The sequence below is a fragment of the Pelodiscus sinensis genome, chromosome 2, assembly GCF_052426305.1.
Source record: "Pelodiscus sinensis isolate ZL-2025 chromosome 2, ASM5242630v1, whole genome shotgun sequence".
Taxonomy (NCBI): Eukaryota; Metazoa; Chordata; order Testudines; family Trionychidae; genus Pelodiscus; species Pelodiscus sinensis.
In genome coordinates this window covers 134,507,038-134,533,470 of record NC_143053.1, presented here as the reverse complement: position 1 = coordinate 134,533,470, position 26,433 = coordinate 134,507,038, and the positions used below count along the sequence as shown (strand labels likewise).

The 26,433-nt window shown below is 40.6% G+C and overlaps 1 protein-coding gene across 2 annotated transcripts in view; it reads left to right on the top strand.

Annotated features, from left to right (window-relative positions):
* TRIO (trio Rho guanine nucleotide exchange factor) overlaps nt 1-26,433 on the top strand; it is a 414,034-nt gene that overhangs the window by 213,818 nt on the left and 173,783 nt on the right. For both annotated transcript variants that reach the window (XM_006117079.5, XM_075921462.2), the window contains exons 16-20: nt 9,539-9,658; nt 13,010-13,201; nt 15,792-15,941; nt 18,050-18,164; nt 25,585-25,700. In XM_006117079.5, the coding sequence (XP_006117141.2) occupies nt 9,539-9,658; nt 13,010-13,201; nt 15,792-15,941; nt 18,050-18,164; nt 25,585-25,700 (693 nt within the window). The remainder of the gene's footprint in view (nt 1-9,538; nt 9,659-13,009; nt 13,202-15,791; nt 15,942-18,049; nt 18,165-25,584; nt 25,701-26,433) is intronic.

Sequence of the window (26,433 nt, the reverse complement as noted above, 5' to 3'; positions counted from 1 at the left end):
GCCATTTCGGGGTGCAGGAAACGGGGAACCCCCAACGCGCTGTCACAGGTGGTTTGCAGGGATCCCTGAAGTAGAGGGGGGAAGGTGGCCTACTGGGAGCTTGTGAAGGGGAATGAAGGGGGTCAAGGAACCCCTGGTGTGCAAGGAGCTCAGGCTGCAAAAGTGTTGGCCAGTATGCAGAGTGCTACACTGTAGGCAGTGCTTGTTACAATGACTACAGAGTTAATATAAGGGGAATGGGGGTGGATGAGATTTCACAATGATTTAGCCCAGCCTTCTGTTATGTATTACATGCTGTCTTGTGAGGTTGAAAAGAAAATAGCAGTTGGCTATGATGTCCAATCTGCATAATATGATGTTGATTGCAGAGACTCACTTCCCAGCTGAGACAGAGTCTCTTTTCTTTATGAAGTGCTGATGGACCTGAATGGTATTATCAGCTGTACAACCCCTCCCTTTCCAGTGAAGTTGAAACAATCTCATTTTAAGCTACAGGATGCAGTGCTTGGTTCATATTTCCTGGCATACTACATTTAAAGTGTAATCACGTATATGTAATGCTTACAACAGTTTACAATGTCCTGCCAACTACATTTGTGTATGAGAGCTGGGGGAATAGAGAGCAAGAGGGGAGGAACAGCTAAAAATTACATTGACTAATATTGTTGAACAAATAGGCTATGTCTACACTGCACTCTAAACTCAAAATAAGATATGCAATTTGCGCTATGCAAGTTGCATACTTATTTCAAGTTTATTTTGAAATCAGGTGCTATTTCAAGTCATCCCTTAACCCTCATGGTATGAGGGTTACCGGGAATGCCGAAATAGCACGCCTGTTATTTTGAAAAATATTTTGAAATAACGGGTGGCTTGTGAAGACGCTGGGGAGCTATTACCTCTGGTATCCCAAAATAGCACTGCAGTGTAAATACACCCAGAGAATCCTAAGACTGGAAGAAACCTCAGGAGGCAACCCAGTCCAACTCCAACTAATGGGGGCCCCAGAATTGAACACAATACTCCACATGTCCTACAGCAGTTGTGAGAAATTTCAGTGACACATTTAAAATGTGTGTTCAGTAGGGCTGTCAAGCAATTAAAAATTGATTAATTGCTTTGTTAGACAATAATACTATTTATTTTAAGTATTGTTCAGTATTTTCCATGTTTTCAAATATACTGATTTCAATTACAGCACAGAAAAAGATGCCCATTGCTTACCTTGCATTTATTTTTCATTATACATGTAGGCACTGTAAAGAACAAAACAATTAAATTTTCAGTTCATCTCATACAAGTGCTATAGTGCAATTTCTTTATCGTGGAAGCTGAACTTACAAATATAGACTTACTTAAAAATAAAACGCTCCATTCAAAAATAAAACACTCCATTCAAAAATAAAACAATGTAAAACTTCAGAGCTTACAAATCCACTTAATCCTTCTTTTCCAATCACTCAACAAATTTGGTTACAATTTGCAAGAGATAATGTTGTCTGCTTCTAGTTTACAATAGCCTCTGACAGTGAAGGCAGATATTCACAAGGCACTGTTGCAATATCAGCAACAGGACATTTATATACTTCAGTCACCAATTGGCTCTGGGGGCCAGAGTTTTTGGAGGACCAGTAACATTTCATTTGCATGTGTGCATATTCATTATTTGTATAATGAACATGCAAATGTGTAAATAAAATGTTACTCGTCTGCCAAAAGTTTGTGAAAGGGTTTGCCAGTCCACAGTGTAAAAAAGGTTGAAACCTCTGGTCTAGGAGTTATTATAATAACTCAAATATTTTCGTTTATAGCCTGTCACATTTTTTAAAGGCATTTGAATTTTCAAATAAGTTCATAAAATGTGCTTAATATGAATACTTATTTAAACACCAAACTGAGAGAATGCATAAAGTAACACTTAAGGAGAGAGAAACTTACAAATTATCCATATGATCTAAAAATGCTTTTCTTATCTTAAGGCTGAAAACTCTATAAATCTAAAAACATTGTCCAATGCTTTACATTTGTGTGGTGTTCTTAGAATTCTACTAATGTTTGAAATGTTTTGGGACTGGTAACTTTAATTTCTTCTGATTTTATTTCCTTAATGCAAATATGTGAGAGGTTTTTTTGGCAGGGGGAAGCAAGGCCACTTGTTGTTTCCACTTAACTGGAAAAAGCTTCATAGCTCAGCAGGTGCACTGTCTGAGAGTAACATGACATAATAAACCTCCTTTTGAAACTATTTTGTTTGTATTTTATTGCCGGAAGCCCTGAATACATGGTTTCCACAGTTAAATTACTGTGATTTCCTGCCCAATTAACTGTTGTATACTTACACCCAAATTCAACATTGTTAGATAGAGACAGTAGTCTCTCCATAGCTAAGATTTTTACTTTTTTCCGTTTAAGCATTTATTTTGACTCCCTTTCTCATTTTATCAAAAATGTTCCTGTTGCTGACTTTTTCATGTTTTTTGATTAATTTATGTATCGCAGTAGGTTGGCATGGTACATTGCAGAGAAAAAGCAGTCCATAGTGCAGGGTGTTTATCTAGTGAAAATAAATAAGCTATGCCTGTGCTGGATTTAGTTCCCTCAACTCCAACAGTGATAGCAATGGAGGGAGACAGAGTTTTGTGAAGATGACTTTCTAGCAACTAATTATATTTTGATTGACGTTGTCTAATCCTGCTTTGAGCACAAGAAGTAGGCATGGTGATAAAAACACCCATGGCTGCTGGTGCCTTAATTAGTTTACCTCGACCACTGACACAGCAGTGGTAATTAATAAAATAAAATTAAAATTAGCGTAGATAAGGGAGGGTCTAAAAGAAGGAACAGAGGCTTAAATAAGACACACAAAAGATTAATTTGGTAAAGTCTGATGCCTAATAGAGTTGGATAGAGTTGCTCACATTGTACCATAGTAAAACTTCACAAATATTGGCTGAAATACTTTCTAGCTCAAGAAACTAAAAACAAGCATCAAAGGTTAGATGATGAATTCTTAAGACTTTGTAGGAAAAAAAAAAAGGAAATAACTACCTTTTTAAATGTCCATTAAAGTGCCGCAAATGGATTATAGGCTAGTGTAATTAGCTATCCTGAACAAATTTAATACATGATCAGGAGTGGAATTGCTTCTTAATTCTTCTCCATTTCACATTCTGAGCTGTCATATGCTTTCCTGTCATAAAAGATGACAAATGTTAATGAGGTTGAGAACAAGATAGCTATTTCCTTCAACTGGGAAAAGGAAAAACTAATATGAACTGCACTTGGAAGAAGCTTTCTGGATCTAAATTGCCTTCTTGTTTAGAAACTGTAGTTTTAAGAACTGTTAAAAATAGCTGAGAGGAGATGGCGCCCATATAGTTAAACTTTGTTAGGATGCTGAACACAATTTCTATGCTGAATTCCGCTCTGCATACTAACAGTCGCCCATCCACATTAATAGATTCATTCTCTATGGCACTTGATGAATGTCACAATACAACAGTAATAACATTCTGTCTTCAAAACCTACGCAATCCTCACTCCAGTCGTCTTGGCAAGTTGATTTTATGATGTATGTTGGGGACTTCACCACCATTGCAACTCATTAAATATACATTGGTTTGTTTCTCTGTGGCTGCTGCAGACATCATAAGCCCATATATTCTTCTTGTTAGGATAATACTTCTTGCTACATCAGGGGTCGGCAACCTACGGCACGTGTGCCATCGGTGGCACGCGAGCCGATTTTCATTGGCATGTGGGAAGGAGCTCAGTCATTCTCCCCCCCCCCCCGCTCTGTGCAGCAGTGTCAAGGGGCTGCTCCTTGCTTGAAAGGGAGCAGCAAGATAAGGAGGTGTTAATGGCTTAGATTTACAAACCCCTGAAGAGACAGGTGCCTAATGGGAGTTAAACATCTGGGGGTTTTCTGGGGCACAAAGCAAGTTAGGCATGTATTTGCCTCTTCAGGTACCCAAATACCTCTGTATATCTGGGTCTAGATCTAAAAAACAAAGCTAAAGGCTCTGATGGGAATTGTCAACAAAAGCATAACTCGTGATTCTTCCCTATATTACCAGATCTGGCTGAAATATGAGGATCTATTTTCACAGAGGGGAAAAATAAAGTATTAACTTATGAATTTGTTTTCATTTCAAAGTCTGCCAAATGGAACAATTTTCTTTTTTTGTTTTTTCCCTTTTTTCAAAATGTTCTAGGTCTTTTCTGTTTTCCCCGCCCCCGAAAGAAGTTAAGTGAAATTTTTCCTTTACAAAAAGCCCCTCCAAAGACTGGGGCTAAGTAGTTATAAAACACTTTGAAGTTTGCGTTAGTGAAAAGGCTTGATGTTTTTTACACAAGAGGAACCAATTCGACGAAGTCGACAGTTTGGGATGAAACAGTCCTTTCCTGCTCCCTAAAAGGAAGAAAAATTTTAAAATTTCTACCAGCTCAGTGTTACATTCAGACACTTGGGTGCATCTTCAGCTCCTTTTAGTGCTACCAGGAGGGGTATGTGCTCCACATCTTATAGCAGCGAGTTTTTAACTGCAGTGCAGTCCTACTCTCAGTGCACTAGCTCAGCTAAACTTAGTGTGTGTATGTTTCCTTGAGCTGTAACTTACACTTCCATCGGTAGTGTAGATGTACCCTTGGGGGCTTACCTGATCTTACTCAAGAAATCCATTATGGAGCCAAAATTTAAGCCTGTGTATCCCAAAGTAAGAAAGAAAAAGATTCTTTTAAGAGAATTTTTTGGAGTGTGGCAGGTGTCTAAAATTCTGATTTTAATGGGTTTTTTTAAATCCTGTGTTGTTAAAATGGTAGGGCCTGCATCGTCATTTATTTATTAATGAAGCTGCTGTAAGCAGAAGTATTATTGACTTTAAAAAGTATTGATGGCACGCAGACACATAAATAGAAGTGAATAAGTTAAATCTCATCACACCATTTTTGAAAGTTTGCTGGCCCCTGTGCTTACATATACCTCACAGCTGCAGACTTGTTAAAATCTATAACAGAACCCCCAACTTATCTTGATTTAAAATATTCCTGGTCAAACCTGTATAAAGTGCAACGCAAAAGGTCTTTCACTGGAGCATTGAAAAAACAATGAGGAGTCCTGTGACACCTTAGAGACTAAGAGATTTATTATGACATAAGATTTTGTGGGTAAAAACCCTCATCATCAGATGCATTGGCGTTGAAGTTCCAGAAATAGGAGAATATATAAGGAAGAAGTTGCTTGTGTTAAGGAAGCTAATGAAGTCAGGGTGGGAAGTGGGTCATTCATAGCATTTGGTCTGGAGATGTGAATGCTCAGAGAGGGGAAATAGCCTTTGTAATGTATTAACCAGTTGAGATCCTTATTCAGTCCTAAGTTGATAGTGTTGAATTTGTGTTGAATTCCAGTTCAGATGTCTCCCTTTGTAAACTGTTTTTTTGAGTTCTTTTGTAAAAGAGTGTCTGCTTTCAAATCCATGCTTGAGTGCTCAGGGAGGTTAGTGTTACCCTACGGCTTTATATGTGTTACCATTCCTGATGTCTAGTTTATGTCCATTCATCTGTTGTTGTAGACTGTCCAGTTTGACCAATATACATTACAGAGGGGCATTGCTGGCATTTGATGGTATAGATCCCTTTAGTGGATGTGCAGGTGGATGAGCCCCTGATCTTATGGCTTAGGTGGTTAGGTCTTGTGATGTTGTCGCTTGTATAGTTATGTGAACAAAGTTGGCAATGGGGTTTGTTGTAGGGATAAGTTCCTGGGTGTTTCTGTGGTGTGGTTGTTGCTAAGTACTTGCTTCAGGTTGGGGGAATACCTATAGGCGAGGACTGGTCTGTTTCCCAAGGTCTGTGAGAGTGAGAGATTCTTCTCTAGGATAGTGGTAGTAATGTAGCCGTGTTAGTCTGGTGCAGCTGAAACAAAAAACAGGACTGTGTAGCACTTTAAAGACTAACAAGATGGTTTAATAGGTGATGAGCTTTCGTGGGCCAGATTCTCACTTCAAAGAGAATCCTCTGAACTGTCATTCATGCTTAAATTTGACACTTTACACTCAAATTTGAATAAAGATGCTAATTATCTTACCCATTACAAAGATAGCTTCCCCAGTTATCACCTCTAATATCATTAGCTCACAGACATTTACCTCTCTCTCCCCCCCCCCACTTCCCTCTTCTGTTCTGAAATTTGATTTGTCCTTTTCATATGTGTTCATTTTTTTAAATTGTATCCTTTGGTATATATGGTTGTGACTATTTTCTTCCTCTATTTGATCTGAGGAAGTGGGTCTGGCCCACGAAAGCTCATCATCTAATAAACCATCTTGTTAGTCTTTAAAGTGCTACATAGTCCTGTATTTTGTTTCTCTAGGTTAAGTTGTAGATTGTCAGTAATGTATTGGAGTGGTTTTAGCTGGGGGCTGTAGGTGACGAGTGGTGTTCTGTTATTGTCCTTGTTGGGCTTGTTCTGAAGTAGGTGATGTCTGGGTACTTGTCTGACTCTGTCACTTTGTTTCCTGACTTCCCCAGATGGGTATTTAAGTTTTAAGAATGCCTCATAAAGATCCTGTAGGTGTTTGTCTCTGTCTGTGGGATTGGAGCAGATATAGTTCTATGTTAGGGCTGAGCTATGGACAGTGGATTGTGTAATTTGACCTAGATGAAAGCTAGAGGCATGTAGGTAAGAACAGTGGTTAGTATAGGGGGTTATTTATGTGACCATCATTTATTTGTATCGTAGTGTGCAGGAAGTGGCTCTCTTGAGTGGATTGTTCCAGATTGAGGTTGACAGTTGGGGTGGAAATTGTTGAAATCCCTGTCAAATTCTTCAAGAGTCTCCTCCCGGTAGTCCATATGATGATGTCATCATTGTAGCTTCAGTAGAAGATGGGTGCTAGGGGATGGGAGATGAGAAAATGTTTGAGGTCAGCCATAAAGTTGTTGGCATATTATGGGGCCATGCAAGAGCCCATAGCAGTGCTGCTGACTTGAAGGTATAAATTGTCCACAAATTGGAAACGGTTGTGGGTGAGGATAAAGTCACAGAGCTCAGCTACCAGGTGTACCATGGCATCATCAAGGATGCTGTTCCTGATAACCTGTTGTCCATCCTTGTGTAAAATATTGGTGTAGAGAGCTTCTGCATTCATGGTGGCCAGGATGGTGTTTTTAGGAAGATTACTGATGTACTGTAGTTTCCTCAGAAAGTCACTGGTGCGTCAAAGATAGCTTGGAGTGCTGGTAGAGTAGGAGCTGAGGAAAAAGTCCATGTAGCTGGGTAACCCTCCTGTAAGAATGCCACTACCTGAGATGATGGGGTGGCCAGGATTTCCAGTTTTATGGATGTGAGGTAGCAGTTAGAGTACTCCTGGTTGAGGCAGTAGGGGTGTGGCTTTGTAGATTTGGTCCCATGCTATTTCAAGGAGTTCGAGTGCATGGCGTGGTTTCTTTTGTTATTCCTCACTGGGATCAGAGAATAGTGGCCTGTAGAATCTAGTGTTGAAGAGTGGCATCGCAGCCTTTTGTTCACAATCGGACCTATTCATGATGACAACAGCACCTCCATTGTCAGCCCATTTGATTGTAATGCTGGAATTGTGTGTGAGGCTGTCAATAGCATTGAGGTCTGTAGGGCTGAAGTTATGGGGCGTGTGATGATGTTTGTTCACAATGTTAGCCTGTGCATGTTTGCAGAAGCACTCAGTGTAGAAGTCCAGACTCTCATTTCTGCCATCAGGAGGAGTTCACATAGAATTCTTTTTCTTGTAGTGTAGGTAGGAGGGATCGTGTGGCTCAGTGCAATGTTCAGTAGTATGTTCGAAATATTAACACATTACAAAGGCAGTTTCCCCTCTCTGAATATTCACATCTCCAGACCAAATGCAGTGAATGACCCACTCTCAAATTGACTTGATCAGTTAATGAAGTTGCTTCATTAACACAAGCAACTTCTTCCTTATATATACACTTCTGTTTCTGTAACTTCCACTTCAATACATCTGATGAAGTGGGCTTTACCCACAAAAGCTTATGCCCTAAGAAATCTGTTAGTCTTTAAAGATTCCACAGGACTCCTTGTTGATTTGCAGATACAGACTAACACGGCTAAGCTTCTGAGACTTTGTGGCATTGAAGCTTGTTCTAAGTATAGCTCCCTTAAAATATGATACACAGGATGGTGTAAGTATGAGAACAAATTTGTGGTTGTTTGAGGTACCTTAACTCTGCGTTTCCATATTTTTCTACACTAACCCTTTTCATGTTGAGACTATAGAAAATGTTGGATTTTTTAAATTTGTTTTCTGGTTTCCTTTCCTTGAAATGCTTTCCACATGTCTTGGCAACTCCACCTTTGAGATTAACTATAACCAGGTATTAGTTGGTAGTCAAAGAAAGATGTTGACATTTTTGACAGTATGGGAGGGAGAAGTGACACATTATGTAAACAGAACACGCGTGTGCATGCATGCACGTGTCAAGAGAGGTCTCGGTGTTTGTAACTTTCTGAGCTGTTAGAGAGAGAACTAGGCTTGGTGCTGATCCCCCTGCTGGAGGGGGAGATCCTATTCCGAGTTACTGTGGTTATGCAGTGCCGTAACCAGTTACTTGACTTGTTTGCATTTTAAACCTGCTGCTGTGTATGGGTGCGATCACATTTGTATTGCACTGGAAACCAAATGGGATTTTATTCTTAGAAGTGTCAAACAGTAGGGTTCATGCCTGTCAGGAATGCAGAACAACTCACTCATGAGCATTCAAAAAGCAAAGGGGAGATAGTAGCCCAAAACATGCTTTAACTTTAGTCCCATAGTTTTTCTTAGTATGTTCTATGGCTTAATGCAGTGTTTCTCAACCAGTGGTACGAGTACCCTTAGGGGTACTCGAGAGAAGTCTGGGGGGTACTTCAACACAACTGAAATTTGGAGAAAACTGAATTTTTGTTGTAAATTTTACAGCGTTTTATTATTTTTGTACTTTTTATACCCAAAAATTTCATCGCCCGCCCAGCTACAATTAACTTGTTTAAATAAATGTGTTGCAATGGTAGGAAAAAAAACTGTGTGTCTAAAAACTGTAGATACTAGGGGTACTTCTAATTTTTTTTTAAAGGTGGTACTTATAATTTTTGTAAGGGGGTACTTTATTTAAAAAAGGTTGAGAGAGACTGGCTTAATGAATAAGGTAAGGGTAGCTCAAGTCTCAGTTTGACAACCAAGTTTTTTTTTTAATACAGTGGCCATTATCTTATTATTTGTATGTGCATATAGTTACATATGTACAATTATGATGCTCATGGTTCAAATTTTTTATATGAAACATGACAGCCAGAGAGTTAAATGAATGTGTTAGTTTTTGTAAGTCATATCTATAACTTCACCTAATGTTATTTTCCAGGCACAACAAGGATGTTATATTGTGGAGCAAGTCCTTGAGTAGTGTTAATTGCAAATAATTTACTTCTGAGTAATAACAGAAATGAAGCTTTTCTTATTAATCAGGCAAAGACTTCTAAATTGTGCTGTCTTGTGTTCTGTTTCAGGTGCTGGGCTGGATCCGAAATGGGGAGTCTATGTTAAATGCAGGGCTTATCACAGCTAGCTCCCTGCAGGAGGCAGAACAGCTCCAAAGGGAACACGAGCAGTTCCAGCATGCTATAGAGGTATAAAAAGTGTGTGGTTTGTACCATTCTTCAGTAAGATGAGCTCTTATGGTACAGTTCATGGCAATCATCATAAAGCAACATCAGGAATAGATTAAATCTTTATGTACCTACTAGATAGATCTGTCACTACTTGGGCAACAACAAAAAGGTTAATAACATGAGTTTGTACATGTGGAGTGAATAGGAGGAGTCCATTTATAACAGGGAGATGAGACAGCCACTACGAAAGGGAGTTTGGGTAGCTGGGATTCTGACAGTTACAATTCTGCTCTATATCAGTGCAGTGCTTTTAATAAGTCAAGGGCAGTGGTAAATCACTTTTATGTAAATATTTAAGCCATGTATTTACAAAATGGCTGAGACAGATTTAATCAAACAAAAGACTATTGCAAACAGAATTTTGAAATAGGGTCCTATGGCTTTTGAGGTTTTAAGACTAATCTATTATAATGACAAATTGGTTGCAAATGGGAAATATGCACAAATCGCATCATTTAAATGAGAGAAAAGTTTTTCTGATGTGGTCTCATAACTTTAGTGTATTGTTTGTGTAAATTAGTAGGTTTTGTTAATACTTTGATCTTTACAAGGCCTTACATTAGTAGTATGTTTGTGTTAATAGTGTCCACTCTTTTGATCTAAAATTCGATAAATAATTAAAGACAAATGTTAGTGCACTGTTATGGGACATAAGAGGCTGTTGATGATAGTGTATGAAGATATTTTCAACATTTTATTTTTGCTGAATACAAAAATCATGTCTCTGGAAATTGGTTAGCTTTTTTGTTTTCAGAAGTACTCCTTTTTTTATAGTAAATGCCTTCTGTTTTTCTGCCTTTTTGTGGGGTTTTCTATTTCACATCTCTTCACAATTTGTAGTTTTTGCTGTGGGACCAAATGTTAAGTAATATCTCTCTATATACATATAAAAAAGTTTTTTCCTGCTTGGTGACAGTGTGATGTCGTCATGCTCGCTGGCCGCAAAAGCAGCCAGAGAGAAGGTGATTGGTGAACGTAGCGAGCAGGTAGGGTTGCCAAGTGTCCGGTATTTTTGCCTCCTGTCCGATAAAAAAAATTCAGAAAATGTCTGGTATTTTCTGGTGTTTTTTCCCCAGCCAGGAGGTGAAAATTCTGGACACCAGGGAACCCTACGATACACTTGGCAACTGGGCCTGGGCCCAGGCCCACCTGCTTACCTGGTTCCGCAGGGAAACTGCATCCTGGTTCCATGAAGAAAACAAAATGGCCACTGCCAAAAAGCCTAAAGAACTGAAGCCTTCCCTGGGTCTTAGTGCTCAACATCTCCCCTCTTGCTATACCTATTCTGACTTTGCAGGCACTTCAAGCTGTTTTAATGCTGTTTTATTTTAAAACTTTTTTTTTTTTTTTGCTGAACAACTTTGGTCTCCTCCCCCCCCTTTCTTCCTCTCCACAGAATTTTTTCCCCTGTGTTTTGTTTTGTTTTGTTTTGTTTTGTTTTTTTGGGGGGGCGGCGGGGGATGTTTGGTATTTTTGAGTAACCCATCTGGCAATCCTACAAGCAGGGAGCAACCCCTTTTGCAGCCAGGGGGAGGGGGAGGTTGGCAGGCGTAGCGAGCAGGGTACAGCCCCCTAGTTGTTAATAAATAATCAATTAGTTGGCTCATTTCACATCCCTCTGGATACTTATTCTTTCCATTTTCACAAGTGAAAATACTGGACGAGAATAATTCTGATGTCTAGTTATCAAGCTGTGAGGCTTTGAGGTTTCACTCAGACCAGTAAAAAGTTGTGTCACTGCCTGTCCTTTAGCCTCTGTGCTGCGTAGCTTTGCCTCGCAGCCCTGAAACCATCAGCCAGCTCACTGCATAGTGGCCTGAGCTTGGCTCCAGTCTACGTGGTTACTCCTTGAAGGGTGATACAAACAGCCCTTCCAGTCTCTCTCTCTCTCTCTCCCTCTCTCTCTCTCTCTCTCTCTCTCTGAACCCTCAGAGAAGTTATCGAGTTTGCTGCCTCCAAAGAAATAGCACACAACAGTCTGGTAGCACTTGGCATGTTTTTTTAATAAAGCAAGAATATGTTTACTATCAAATAACCTAGTGAAAGAAGAAATCAGTGATTGCAAGTAAGAGTAAAAGAAAGAGAGGAAAGGTTACAAATAAAACAGAATGCTCTTTCTTGTGACTGTTAATTCTAATAAGTTCCAGTTAGTACCTAAGCAATTGTCTTACATGTATCAGCTTTCATAGGCTCAAAGTGTATTTTACACTATTGTCTGCTTAGAGATGGATGCAAAAATGATGTCTTTTTACTTTCCGTTGTATTGTCCAAAACTCACCGTTTTGTCCACAGACTCAAGATGCACCCTGGTGTTCAGTCTTGTGACACTCTTCCCTTTTCCCTCTTGATTTGTATGTAAAAGGGTTTCTGTAGTTTTGATCTTGCAATGCTTAATTTGCATTGGAGATAGCCAATCTCCAACATGTCTGAGTGACAACCTGTTTCTCCTTTTTGTTTGGTAACAGACTTTAAGAGTACTGCCAGACTATAAGACATTTTGCTTACCTTTTTTCCAATTCTTTTGTCAGAAGAGGCTTTTCCAACTGGGCTAAATTTCGGGGAAAATTCTCTCCAGAGCCCCCTTCTTTCTTGTGGAAGGGTAATACAGGGGCTTTAGAAAGAGCACGTTAGCTCTTCCAAAAAATAAAGTGGAAGAGCAAACACGTTCCCTGGATGTGGCGGAGTTTTTTTGGGATACCTCCAGTATCCCGAAACCCCCACCCCCGCAGTCTAGCCGTACACTTAAGCATAGTATCAGTGAATATTCCTAATTCTACATATGCTATTACATGCATTAGACAATGATAGTCATCACCACTGTTTCACCGACATTCATACAAGATCTTACTCAATATACTTTTATAGCAGTACAGTGATATTGTATCCAAACAAATGCAACAGTTACTTATTCTTTGAGGTTCAGTCCTATTCTCCCTCTGAGGTATCTGGACCCTGACACAAGCCCAGAAAGAGTGTTCTATATTATCCACCTTTCCTCTCCCACTCCAAAGAGAACAAATCTGAAAGCCATAATTATAATCAGGTTATGCACTGTAACTTGGCAAGAATAGTATGGCTTGCTCTGTTGCTGTGCTTGTAGACTGATAGTCACTGTTTACTGATGATAAATTTCTGTTAAATCTTCTTTTGCCTATAAATAGTTATGCTGCAACCTATTGTTGGTCCTATGTTTCCTGTGGCTCAGATACATCTGTGGAAAATATCAGTGCAAAGAAAAAAATGAAACCTGGATTTAAAGCAAATGTATTTAAATATTATGTAATTAAATATTTTATTTCAACTTCTCAGAAAACACATCAAAGTGCACTGCAAGTGCAGCAGAAAGCAGAGGCGATGCTTCAGGCTAATCATTATGATATGGATATGATCAGGGACTGCGCTGAGAAAGTTGCTTCTCATTGGCAACAACTGATGCTCAAGATGGAGGACCGTCTCAAACTTGTGAATGCTTCCGTTGCCTTCTATAAAACATCAGAGCAGGTATAGGAACTTTTGAAGACCCATGCTTTGCAGAATAATAAAGGAATGTGTGGTATTTTATTATAAAAATACCTTTGCAGCTCAGGTGGTAGAGTTAATTATTTTTAGGGCTCAAGTTTATTTAAAAAATGCTAGCAGAAATATTGGCATTTTAAAAATTTTATTTAGAACTTGGAAATGCTAACAGTGTTATATTAACTGAGGCTAGAAAAATGGAACTGGTTATAACCAAATTTCAGTATAGTCAGTGAAATTTTATTTTCTGAATTGAGAAGAAAGTGAAACCCACACATAATTGATAAAACAGTGTGTTTGTAAAATGCTTAATTACAAATTATTTACATTAATAACAACAGTCAAGTGTGTCTTCTATTAGATTTTCTCTTTAATAGCAAGTCAGCTACATCTCAAATCCCCATCTACTCCACTTGACCTTTTTATAATTTCACCCTTGTTTCAGATTAGAATTAGGTAACTGATTAATTTGGATTTTTCAGTTTCTGGAAAGGGTTTTTCTAAGAGAAAGTGTCTTACGTGCAGATGGCCCCTCATGTAAGAGAACACTTTTGATTGTAACTTGATTGAAATCTCATCATAGATAACTAAAATTTTGCTCCCTGTTTCATACTTTTCATCTTCAACATGTTTTATCTGGAGAAAGGGGTAAGCAGTGAGGTGGTAAAGTTAGTGGATGATACCAAACTGTTTAAGATAGTCAAGACAAAAGCAGACTGTGAAAAACTTCAAAAAGATCTCACCAAACTGAGTAACTGGGCAATAAAATGGCAAATGAAATTTAATGTGGATAAGTGTAAAGTAATGCACGTTGGAAAAAATAACCCCAACTACACGTACAGTATGATGAGGGCTACTTTGGCTACGACAAATCAGGAAAGAGATTTTGGCATTATCATGGATAGTTCTCTGAAAACTTCCACACAGTGTGCAGTGGTGATCAAAAAGGCAAATAGGATGCTAGGAATTATTAAGAAACGGATAGAAAATAAGACCCAGAATATCTTACTGCCCCTGTATAAAACTATGGTACGTCCACATCTTGAATACTGTGTACAGATGTGGTCTCCTCACTTCAAAAAAGATATTTTGGCCTTGGAAAGGGATAGAGGCCGTGGTGGTGGTGGTGGTGGTGGTGATGATGATCTCACCAAACTTGAGTGATTGGTCAACAAAATGGCAAATGAATTTTAATGTGGATAAGTGTAAAGTAATTTACATTGGAAAAAATACCCCCAACTATACGTACAGTATGATGGGGGGCTAATCTGGCTACGACAAATCAGGAAAGAGATCTTGGAGTTATCATGGATAGTTCTCTGAAAACTTCCACACAGTGAGCAGTGGCGATCAAAAAGGCAAATAGGATGCTAGAAATTATTAAGAAAAGGATAGAAATAAGACACAGAATATCTTACTGCCCCTATATAAAACTATGGTATGCCCACATCTTGAATACTGTGTACAGATGTGGTCTCCTCACCTCAAAAGAGATATTTTGGCCTTAGAAAGGGTTCAGAAAAGGGCAACTAGAATGATAAGGGGTTTGGAACGGGTTCCATATGAAGAGGGGTTAAAACGACTGGGACTTTTCATTTTAGAAAAGAGGAGACTAAAGGGGGATATGATAGAGAGATATAACTGGTATTATTAGTTCCCATAATAGAAGACTGGTATTATTAGTTCCCATAATAGAAGAACTAAAGGACACTAAATGAAATTAATGGGTACCATCGACGGAGCCATGTAGATTAGTGTACTCAAAAAAGGGAAATGAAGCGGTGATTTAAATAATCGCTGCTTCATTTACATAAAAATGGCTGCCACGCTGTGCTGATTAGCTATTTGGTGGCACAGCGCGGTAGTCTGGATGCTCCGTGGTCGACAAAGGAAACCATTCCACGAGGCATAATGGGGTGGTCGACAAGGGCTTTCCTTGTCAACCGCGGAGTGTCCAGACTACCGCGTTGTGCTGCCAAACAGCTGATTGGCACAGTGTGGCAGCCATTTTGATGTAAATGAAGCGGCGATTATTTAAATCGTCACTTCATTGCCCTATGTCTAGAAACCTAATCTACATGGCTCTGGCGACAGAGCCATGTAGTCTAGACGTACCCTAACAGAGTTTAAAGAGAAGCTAGATAATTTCATGGGGGCTAGGTCCATAAAAGGCTATTAGCCAGGGGATAGAAATGGTGTCCCTGGCCTCTGTTTGTCAGAGGCTGGAGAAGGATGGCAGGAGACAAATCACTTGATCATTGTCTTCAATCCACTGCCTCTGGGGCACCTGGCGATGGCCACTGTCGGCAGACAGGGTACTGGGCTAGCTGGACCTTTGGTCTGACCCAGTACAGCCATTTTTATGAGTTGTAATCCATATCATGTCCTGGGCAGAGAGTGGTGCTGTATCTCTGTTTTAGAGAAGAGAGATGAAAAACTCTCTTAAAATTAAAGACACAGTCAACATTTATGTCAGATCTGGGATTAGATGTTTGGGGTTCTTAGTCTCAAATCTCTTGGCTCAAACTACTTCACAGTGTTCAACTAGAGATATTTGTCTCCTTTTGGCTGGCAGGTGTGCAGTGTTCTGGAAAGTCTGGAGCAGGAATATAAGCGGGAAGAAGACTGGTGTGGGGGAGCAGACAAATTGGGTCCTAATTCTGAAACAGATCACGTGACCCCTATGATAAGCAAGCACCTTGAACAAAAAGAAGCATTTCTCAAGGTAAAAATATTGTTGACTATGTGTTGGGAAACATGCAGTAACCTCCTCTTCTTCACATGTCTAGAATTCACCTGTAAAACCCAGTGACACATGCATGACTTCATGAGCTCCTGAATGGTGATTACACAGGAAATGGCATATTACTGTTTCTCGTGGTGATTAGAACATTGCCAAGTGCATAAAATTTGACAGTTTATGTAAATCAGGCATCCCCCATTGTGATAAAAAGGATTTGCTCTTTTCAGCAGACACTGCTTTTTAGAGGACTTAAAAGCTACTTCTTTAAAAGAAGCAACAGCTGCTCACCACAGTGGCTACCCATGACTGAGCCACTCCCAGCAGCACTAAAGCTGCAGTGGGGAAACCTGATTCCGTGCTGCTTTTTCTGCAGTATGTTGTAAGTTTCTCTTAAAGTCCAAATAATAATCTACAGTAAAACTCCAAAACTCACCAGTGCCACCAAGTTTTTGAGTATTGCTGTTACAATTCTATTGTTACAATTCTACTGTTAAAATGAAGGTGGTGTTTCATATTTATTAACCAAATTATAAATAAAAAATACTTTGGAAGAGGAGAGCCAGTTGGGAAGGGGGAAAGGTAGCAGGATGAGAATGGGGAGAGAATATTAGGAGAGGGAAGCAAAAGGGGATGAAGGCTGCTGTTTTCCAGAGAAGTAAGAAAACCTTAGAAGTAGTGTAAGAAATTCAGTACACAAGCAATTTGTAGAAAAGATGAGGTAATAGAGGGTTTTGGGCCACTTGTATTCAGTTTTTGCTAATAAGCAAGGTGACTTAGCAATAGTACTATGTTAGTGGCACTCGAAAATGGGGTTTGCTGGTTGTGATAGCCTTTACTTGTGGGACATGTGACTGCATGACAAATGCTATATTGTCAGTAAATTTACAGAATGACCATCCCGTGGTATATTAAAGTACTGACTATTGACAAATCAGAATAAAGGATCTCATTACTGGCTTTTATCACTTCCATTCTCTATCTTTGTCTGGTCATTGTTGCACTGTAATACTGATCCACAGTTGGGACTGAGCTAAGACAGCAACTAGAGGAAATAAAAAGCCCTTTTGGAGGTCATTGGTTCATGTTTAACCTGCTTGGCTGACCCGGTCTTGTCGTTTAAAGAATGAGAAAATTGACTAAACAAGGAGTTGAAGATGGCTGGGGTATCGATGTTCATCAATCTTGTACATATTAAAGATAGACCTGTGGAATAACTCATGAGCGATAACAGACTACATGTAAAGTTTCTTAAAGACTTAACAATATACCTCACTGAAAACTTTAAAAAGTCTCTTGGTGTTCGATACTAAGGTGCAAACACTACTGAAAGCATGAATTTTAGAGGTAGTGTCAAATGGAGCTGTCATGAAAATGTCTGAACTTTTGGTCTGTTAGGTGACTATGATCTGTTAAATTACTGTCTCATTGATTTTTGTCATTGGTCATATCTGTGCTGCCTTTATCTAACCTTTTAAGGTAGTATTTTGGTCTCCAGATTTATTACAAACAAAAGACACCAAGCCCATATATAGTGTTTGGTACATATTCAGAAGTTTAGGTTAAGAAAGCAGCTGTGTTGAGTCTTGGCAATGCAACTAGATTCTGGCTGTTTTGTTGCTGTTTGGTTTTAATGCTTCTGAGACTTTTAAAGGGCATGTCTTCTTTCAGCACTTTTGGTTTCATTTCAGCAGAGCAATTATTTTTTTCTGTATAAACTAATGCTGAATGTTTTACAATATCCAGCTGATTGCTAAAGGTCGTGCACTTGGTTTACATAATAAATAATTCTAATGGCAAATACATAAAAACTATCCACTCTGTGTGCCTTGAACCTCATCTAAAAGTATGGAAATGATCACTTTTAAGTAACTTCAGGTAATACATTATGTATAGTACTATTTAATGTGCAGTGCCAGATAACCTAGTTTTGGATTTACTGCTATTTGCTTGGAAAATAACTATATTTTAACTGTTTGCTCTGTATAGAATAGGATATAGTAAGCACCAAAAGGAGTATGGGTATATATCCATGTGTCTGTGCATGCCCCTTCAAATGCAGCAATATCAAATGCTACCAAATCTTTTCATAGGCTTGTACGCTGGCCCGGAGGAATGCTGATGTCTTCCTGAAATATCTGCACAGGAATAGTGTAAACATGCCAGGGATGGTGACTCACATCAAAGCTCCTGAACAACAAGTCAAAAGTAAGTATTTTTTTAGGTATTTGGCCTTTATGTGATGCAACAAGTCTGAGAAGATTAGGTTGAGTCCCTACCAGGGAGGATACAGTATTTTAGATTTAACCCACAACATGAGTGATCACAAGTTTCTCACACAAATGAAGCTTGATTGCTCTCAACTTATATCTTTCAAATGTAATGTCATGTTTAGTTTACAATTGGAGACTTAAGTGCATTGCTATTCTTGAGTAAACAATAGTTTATTTTTGTATGGTGCTTTTCAAACAGAAATGTTGACAATTCCACAGCCAATGAGTCTATATAAGCACACTTGGTGTTCTAGGATATACAGAATGCAATGGGAATTCTGTGTTAGTAGAGTACAAGACTGGGCCCCTTGATGATCATATCTCTAATATGGGCCTACTGAAATTCTGGTCTAGTTTAAGACAGTTGATTAATAATTGGGAGGCTTAAGTAGTAAGGTTTAACGGCTCTATTAAAGGTACAAGTGGGTGTGCAGTTGGGATGGAAGAGAAAAGATGTGGTGTTATATGAAGTGATTCAAACTCAGAAAAAAAATGAGGTAGGAGAAATGGAGTCGGAAAGGGATAGAACTCAGAGAATGTTTTGAACAATAAGGAGCTTGAGGGGGTAGCCGAGTTAAGTCTGTTATGGAAAAAACAACAAATGGTCTGGTAGCACTTTATAGATTAATGAAACATGAAGATCTGAAGAAGTGGGCTGTGCCCACGAAAGCTCATGATACCATCTACATGTTTCATTAGTCTATAAAGTGCTACCAGACCGTTTGAACAATAAGGATCATTCTGCAATAGAACCATACATGAACTACAGCTAAATCTATTTGAGTCCTAGAATAGACAAATACAGTGTGTTCAAGTATTTCAGAAAGAAGGGGCGTCCTCTCATTGCACTGCACGTTGAAGAACCTTCTCCCATTGCTTCATGCAGTTTGGCTATGTTGAAATTGAAAGCTAAGTGTGTTGAACTGTGTTTGTGGATGTTTTTGGTTAGGGGGGAATGAATTGTGGGTTTCATATAAATACATGGTTAGAAATGGAAGACAGAAGAGGCATCACAGTACTGAATATTAGAAGGGATAAAAATGAATTGTTGTATGCAGACATCAAGACAATGTATTGTGTGGCCCCCCTCAGAAATATCTAGCTTACAAAAGAGTTTTATCTTACAACTTCATGCTTGGTTGTTGTTTTTTTTAAGTATTTGAACCAGTGTTGCTATGCTGCAAACACTTGTAAACGACTTGCTTATAAGCTGATTGTTATTGGAACATTCACAGTAGGTGTGCAATCAACTCAGTTACTGTTAACCACAAAGTAAGTGAAGGAAGTGGAGAAGTGCCAACCTGTATCCTTTTGGGGTTTACTGTACCTATATTGTACTTTTCGTATCTCCTACATGAATGGCCTTCAGTCTTTTCAGACTACTGTACCCTTTTCAGGAGTCTGATTTGTCTTACATATGCCCAGGTTTTATCTCTTAAAAACTACTTATTTACAAAATCAGACGTAAATATACAAAAAGTTCATAGCATTCTATTGCAGAAAAATTGCTCACTTTCTCATTTTTACCATATAATTTTAAAATAAATCAATTGGGATATAAATATTCTACTTAGCTTTCTACTATATAGAACAGTATAAAGAAGTCCACGAAAGCTCATGATACCATCGATATGTTTTGTTAGTCTATAAAGTGCTACCAGACCATTTGTTGTTTCTTAAGTTTATCCTGTATAGACTAACTCGGCTACCCCCTGAAGCTTATGAAATTTTAGTTTGTACTGACTATGCTAGTGGTTTTTTTATGTAGCCTGTTGTACAACTAGGTGAATATCTAGAGTAGTCGATGGACCCACTGCAAGACCTCTGTTTACTAGGGAAGTAAGCAACTAGTCGACTATGCTTATGTTTATCAGATCGTCGTGTAGTGACTTGACTAGTTGCTTCCCTCTTCCCTTTGCTGAATCTATCAGAGAGAGCTTAAAAGCATGCTCTGCTCTCCCCACCATGCTGCCACAATCCCTGGAACCAGTCAGTGTCTAGTACTGAACACTTAAAAGTATTTTTCAATAGACAACTATAGCAGCCCTTTTCCCCATACCCGCTTAATGAAGAAGGTGGCTTCAAGAGGTGCAGTTTGTGGTACCTGCAATACAAATAAAAAAAGTTTAGGAAACAGTTATCCTAACTATCATTGGAGGATGAGGTATGAGAGGCAACTGTTACTAAGAGGGGGTTATAATTCAGGAGATGGAAATATGCAAAGCTGCTTATCAGCAGCTGGATTGAATGCGCTTTAGTTATATAACTTTGGGCACTGTTTTACAATATCTCTTTCTGGCTCTTGGCATTCTAAAGAACTAATAGCATTAACCGTACATAGCAAAGCACAGCCAAATGTCTCTCACTGACACACCATCTGTACAATGTTCTGATAGCATGGACTCCGTTCCAGTTAGCTTACATGCTGTGTACCACAATTGACTCCAATTACATAACTTTCAAGATGTCCATTTTTATGTAGTGTCCAGTTGGAAATGTTGTAATACATTGAAATGTCCACAGTAATCTGGGAAATGTTTCAACAGGATGAGCATTTGAGAGCTGGTGGTAGGCGGATAGACTGTTAACAGAGAGGGGAAGAATGTAATCAAGGTAAACCTGACAGAAAAGCGGAATGGGAGCTTAGTAGGTAAAGTGGGTAGAGGTACGATTGTGGCTGGTACTGGCCTTCTTACCAGATTAGGAGGTGATAGTATTAATGGGCCAAGTTGTCCTGTTGACCATGTACTGTGCATTGACCCTGAATTAGTATTAACATTGCCTGTAAGTTGCATACAGCTATCCTGTATCTGCCATGCACATCACTAGCCTGGCAGTGCACCCAGTGTAGCAACAGACAGCTTCCCAGCGCAGTTTGCTACTTTGCTATTACCAAGTTTCCTTATTAACATCTTGTGGAGCTTTTGTGGAGGCAGCAGTTAGTGGATATTAGTGGATGCATATAACAATTTTGGCTTTAATCTCTCTTAGGACAGGTTTACATTACAGAGACAGATTGATCTAAGATACACAACTTGAGTTACTTTAGAAGCATATCTCAAAAGATGATGCTTAGTTCTGCCTACTGTGATGTCCTCACCTCTGTAGTCAACAGAAAGAACTCTACCATTGACTCCCCTTTCTTTCCTCCTTCTGGTGAAGCACCAGAGTCAACAGGAGAGCACTCAGAGGTCAATTCATTGTGTCTATACTAGGTGCTGGACTGATCACTGCCTTTGTTGACCTAGTTTGCCGTGAAGGTACATCAACTTCAGCTATGTAATTAACGTAGCTAGAGTTGACACACTTTAATTTGACCTTCCCATGTAGTGAAGACATGGCCAAAGTTTTATAGACTTTAAGATCGGAAGGGACCTTTATGATGATCTAGTCTGACTTCATGCACATTACAGGCTGCAGAACCTCACCTGCCCATTCCTATAATAGACTCATAACCTCTGGCTGAGTTACCAAAGTCCTCAGATCATGGTTAAGAGATTCCAAGTGACACAGAATCCACAATTTACACTGATTTTAACCAGCAAGTGACTTGTGCCCCATTCTGCAGTGCAGAGTGGGGGCCCAGGTGCCGGATGCGGCCCCGAGTTTGCCTGGATCCAGCCCCGGAGGCTCAGAGCAACCCCCTGCAACGGGGAGTCTGCGCTGGTGCACTAGCCCTCCCGCTGTCCCACCCTGGAGTTGGAACCCACAAAATCTACTAGCCTAAGCCTCCCTAGGCTCTGGTGTGTGAAGAGAATGTGAGAAGTTTCTTTTTCCTTCTCAGTTGGGGCCGCATCAGTAAGGGCTTGTTTGTTTGCTTCTCACTTGTGTGGGGTCCCCGATTGATTTTTCTGTGGGTCAGAGGAAGATGTAAGACCTCCAGGGTCTCAGTCCATCTGCCCTGGGAGGAAATATGGTCATCAGTTAGACTCTGAGCATGTGGTCAAGACTTATCAGCCAGGCAGCTTGGAATGAATTCTCTGTAGTGACGTGTAGCCCTCCCCACATAATACCCCGTCACCAGCCATGGGAAATATTTGCTGACAGAAGTTGCAGATGGGCCAAATGCCATTGTAGGCAGTCTCATCATACCATCTCCTCTATGTATTTATTTAGCTCAGTCTTGAAACCAGTTAGGTTTTTTGCTCCCCTTGGAAAGCTGTTCTAGAACTTCACTCCCCTAATGGTTAGAAACCTTCATCTAACTTCAAGCCTAAATTTTTTGATGGCCAGTTTCTATCCAGTTGTTCTTGTCTCCCTCCCCAACTACTGTCTCCATCAGCATCAGGCCCCTTCCATCCCATGGCTTTTACCAGAACCAAGTCCTGTTTTAAATGTCCCTCCAGAATTTCCCCTTCTTCTTCGAGTGATTGCTCATGTCCATTACATGTAGGTGTGCGTGCTGCGTGCACGCGTTGTCGGAAGTTTTTTCCTTTAGCAGCACCCAGCAGGCCAGCAGGGGAGCCCCTGGAGTGGCGCTGCTCTATCAGCTAATATATAACCCCTGCTGGCCCTCCACCCCTTCAGATCCGTCTTTCCACTCACAAGGTTGTTGGAACCTGCTCTACTCTTGCTCAGCAAGCGCTCCCAGCAGTTCTCACCCTTTTGTAGTTCTGTTGCTTGTTACTGCTAGTTCTTATCTCAGTTGTAAATAGTTTAATTTGCTTTTAAGTGTTAGTATTTTACTTACATGTAACGCTTGCTTTGCGTGTCCCACGCATGCTGCGGGTCATGCCTGGGCCCCAAGGCTTCAAGCCCTGCACTAAGTATCAGAAGCCTATGCCCTGCAGAGCCCCCACAAAGCCTGCCTTAAGTGCCTTAGGGAATCTCATCTGTCGGAGGCCTGCATGATATGTAAGGCTTTCAAGCCACGGACCAAGAGAGAACAAGAGTCCCGCCTGAACATCATAGACGTGGCTATCCACGTGGCACCGACAACCCCACAGTGCACCGGCTTCAGGAGGCACCAAGCCACTTGCGCACCTCAGCACCAGTCTCAGTCTCCGGTGCCACAGAAGAAACAGAGACCTAGCCAGACCTCATAACTCAGGACTTCAACAGGTTTCACCACCTGAACCTACAGTCCCTCCACCTGATGACGTGGAAGCTCCATGGTTGATAGCAGCAGAGCTCCAGTGCTCGGATCAGGAGCAGGAAGTCCTGCTGGGTAGTGGGAAGCCTTCCACTAGGTCCACTTACCTGGCTAAATGGAAGCACTTCTCCATTTGGGCTGCTCAAAAGGGTATCTCCCTGACGGACACCCCGGTCCTGCCGGTTCTGGGCTACCTCCTTGACCTTAGGGTCCAGGGACTGTTGTCCTCATCAGTCAGGGTCCCACTGGCAGTTATTTCCACCTTTCACCCGGACTCTAGGGACACAACGCTCTTCGTGCATCCTGTAGTTCACAGATTTTTATGGGGTTTGAACAGACTTTACCCACGTGTGTCAGCCCGGCCCCCAGTGGCACGTAAACTTAGTTCTGTCCTAGTTCATGCAGCCCCCTTTCAAGCCCCTAGCGACATGTTAGCTGATGCACCTCTCTTGGAAGGTGTCCTTCCTTGTGACTATCATGTCGGTCAGGCACGAGTCCAAACTGATGGTTCTCACATCAGATCCCCGTATACGGTATTCTTCAAGGACAAGGTCCACTTACATCTCCACCCCGATTCCTTCCGAAGGTGGCGCCTCACTTTCATATGTCTCAGGACATTTTTCTCCCTTTTTTTACCCAAAGCCCCATGCTTTGAGCAAGGAGCAGGCACTACACATGTTAGATGTTGGGAGAGCTGTAGCCTTTTATTTAGAAAGAACAAAGCCCTTCCATAGGTCTCCACAGTTCTTCATAGCAAGAACTGCTGAAGGGGCATCCGGTCTCTGTGCAGAAGATCTCCTCGTGGATCACGTCCTGTATCAAGGAGTGCTAAGGGCTGTCTGGGATACCAGCTCCTCCCCTCTCGGCCTACTCCACTAGGGCCCAGGCCTCCTTCATGTCTTTGTGGCTCAGGTCCTGATCCTGGACATCTGCAGGGCAGCCACGTGGTTTTCAGTCTACACTTTTGCCAATCATTATGCTCTGGCCCACCCAGGCCAACGAGGACTCAGCCTTGGGTAAGGGTGTCCTCTACTCTGACCTCGCCTCCTAGGGCTATTGCTTTGGAGTCACCTACATGTAATGGACATGAGCAATCCCTCAAAGAAGAAAATATGGTTACTTACTTTCATAACTGTTGTTCTTTGAGATGTGTTGCTCATGTCCATTCCAAATCCCGCCTGCTTCCCCTTCTTCTGAATAGTCCAGTAAGAAGGAACAGAGAGTATGGAAGGCCAGCTGGGGTTATATTAGCAGAAATAGTGGCGCCACTCCAGGGGCTCCCCTGCTAACCCGATGAGTACTGCCATGGGAAAAAACTTCCGCTGACACGTGCATGCTGCGCACGCACACCTACATGGAATGGACATGAACAACACATCTCAAAGAACAACAGTTACAAAGGTAAGTAACTGTTGTTTTTTTTCTTTACCACAGTTGTGTGACAGTAAAATGCATCCAGTCTTTGCCACTGACAGAAAGTGAAAAATGTTGGTTAACCAAATTGTTGGGATGAAAAGTCAAATTAAGAATGGGAGTTAGGTGAGGATTCCTCTAGGCCTACCATTTGAGCGAGAAGGAGAGATGTCATCATAAACAGCAGAATTGCTTTTACATGCTTCGTTTCCAAGTATTACATTCATTTTATTGAGACCAAATAGTCTGAAATATTTGAACTGGTGCATAATTTGACTGGTAGTACGGCTGTTGACTTTCAAAGGATATTAATTAATTTTATTTGAGATTTTAGTGGGTTTTCTGCATATGTAAAGTCTGAGCTGAATTAGGATATCAAAAGAATAAATCTCTTAGCCTATTTATTCCTCAGTTGTATGTTCATCCATGTGAATTGCATGACACCACATACTTTATAGAACTCCAGAAATTTCGGATGGGAAATGATTATTGATTATGTTCAGCCTGAATGCTTAAATTCATCTTTTCTATTTGTTATCCTCCTCTCTTTCCTCACCAGCCCAGCAGAACTGACCTGGACAATATATCAAGTGCTCTCTCTAGCAATGGAGCATTCTTCAAGAGAGAAAAGGCTGTTGTTTCAATACCACATTTTGCTCAAACCACCAGTCTTTATTTTAACTAAATACATGTCCCTGTTTATGAATAAATAAATAAATTTGTGAAGGAAACTTTTGCTGCAGTTTTCAGTACAACACAGTAATTATTTGCAGAGCTTTATAGTTTCACAACTTCTCTTTATTACAAAATGAAGGACCATAATCTTCAGTTCATTTTTCTGTCCCTGCAGACATCTTAAATGAACTCTTCCAGAGGGAGAACCGTGTGCTACATTACTGGACCATGAGAAAAAGGCGTCTTGACCAGTGTCAGCAGTATGTCGTCTTTGAAAGAAGTGCCAAACAGGTCAGGATTTTATTTAAGCATGTTTTCCATTGCCTACAAGTCAAATTCCATACAGATCAAGTGTGGTTTATTGCCTGACTTTGAGGGGGTAGGTAGTTCTCATTGACAGTGGTACTCAGAACTTCTGAAAGGCAGGCTATTAAGAATCAAGATATGAAAACCATAACCTACTCCGCCCTCAAAATAGAACACTAGAAAATAATAATAATCTCTCCCACTCCCACTCCCACTCCCACTCCCACTCCCACTCCCACACACACACACACGTTTTTCCTGCTGCACGGCAGAATGACGTCATGAGGCTCTCTGGCTGCGAAAGCAAATGCTGCCAGAGAGAGGGTAGTTGGTGAGTGTAGCGAGCAGTGGGCACAGTCCCCTAGTAATGAATAAAAAAAGAAATTTTACTGGAGTAAATTTTGTTGGGCACGCCCCCAGCTGCCACAGGTCCCTGGCCTGAGTGGCTTCCTTGAGTGCCTGTGCGGCACTAAACAGGCAGCTTACAGGGAACTTAAGTAGAGAGATCCATTTAAAAAGAGAAATGATTTTTAAACCAAAAAAATAGAAGGGGAATTCCAAGGCAGAAGTAGTACAGTAAAACTCCGATGGTCCGGCATCTGACGGTCCGGCACTCCTGATGGTCCGGCACCATCAGGAACCCGGAAGTGCTCCGGGCAGCCGGACCATTGGAGCTGCTCTGCCCCCAGCTTCCCCTATTCAGCCGCTGCTAAAACTG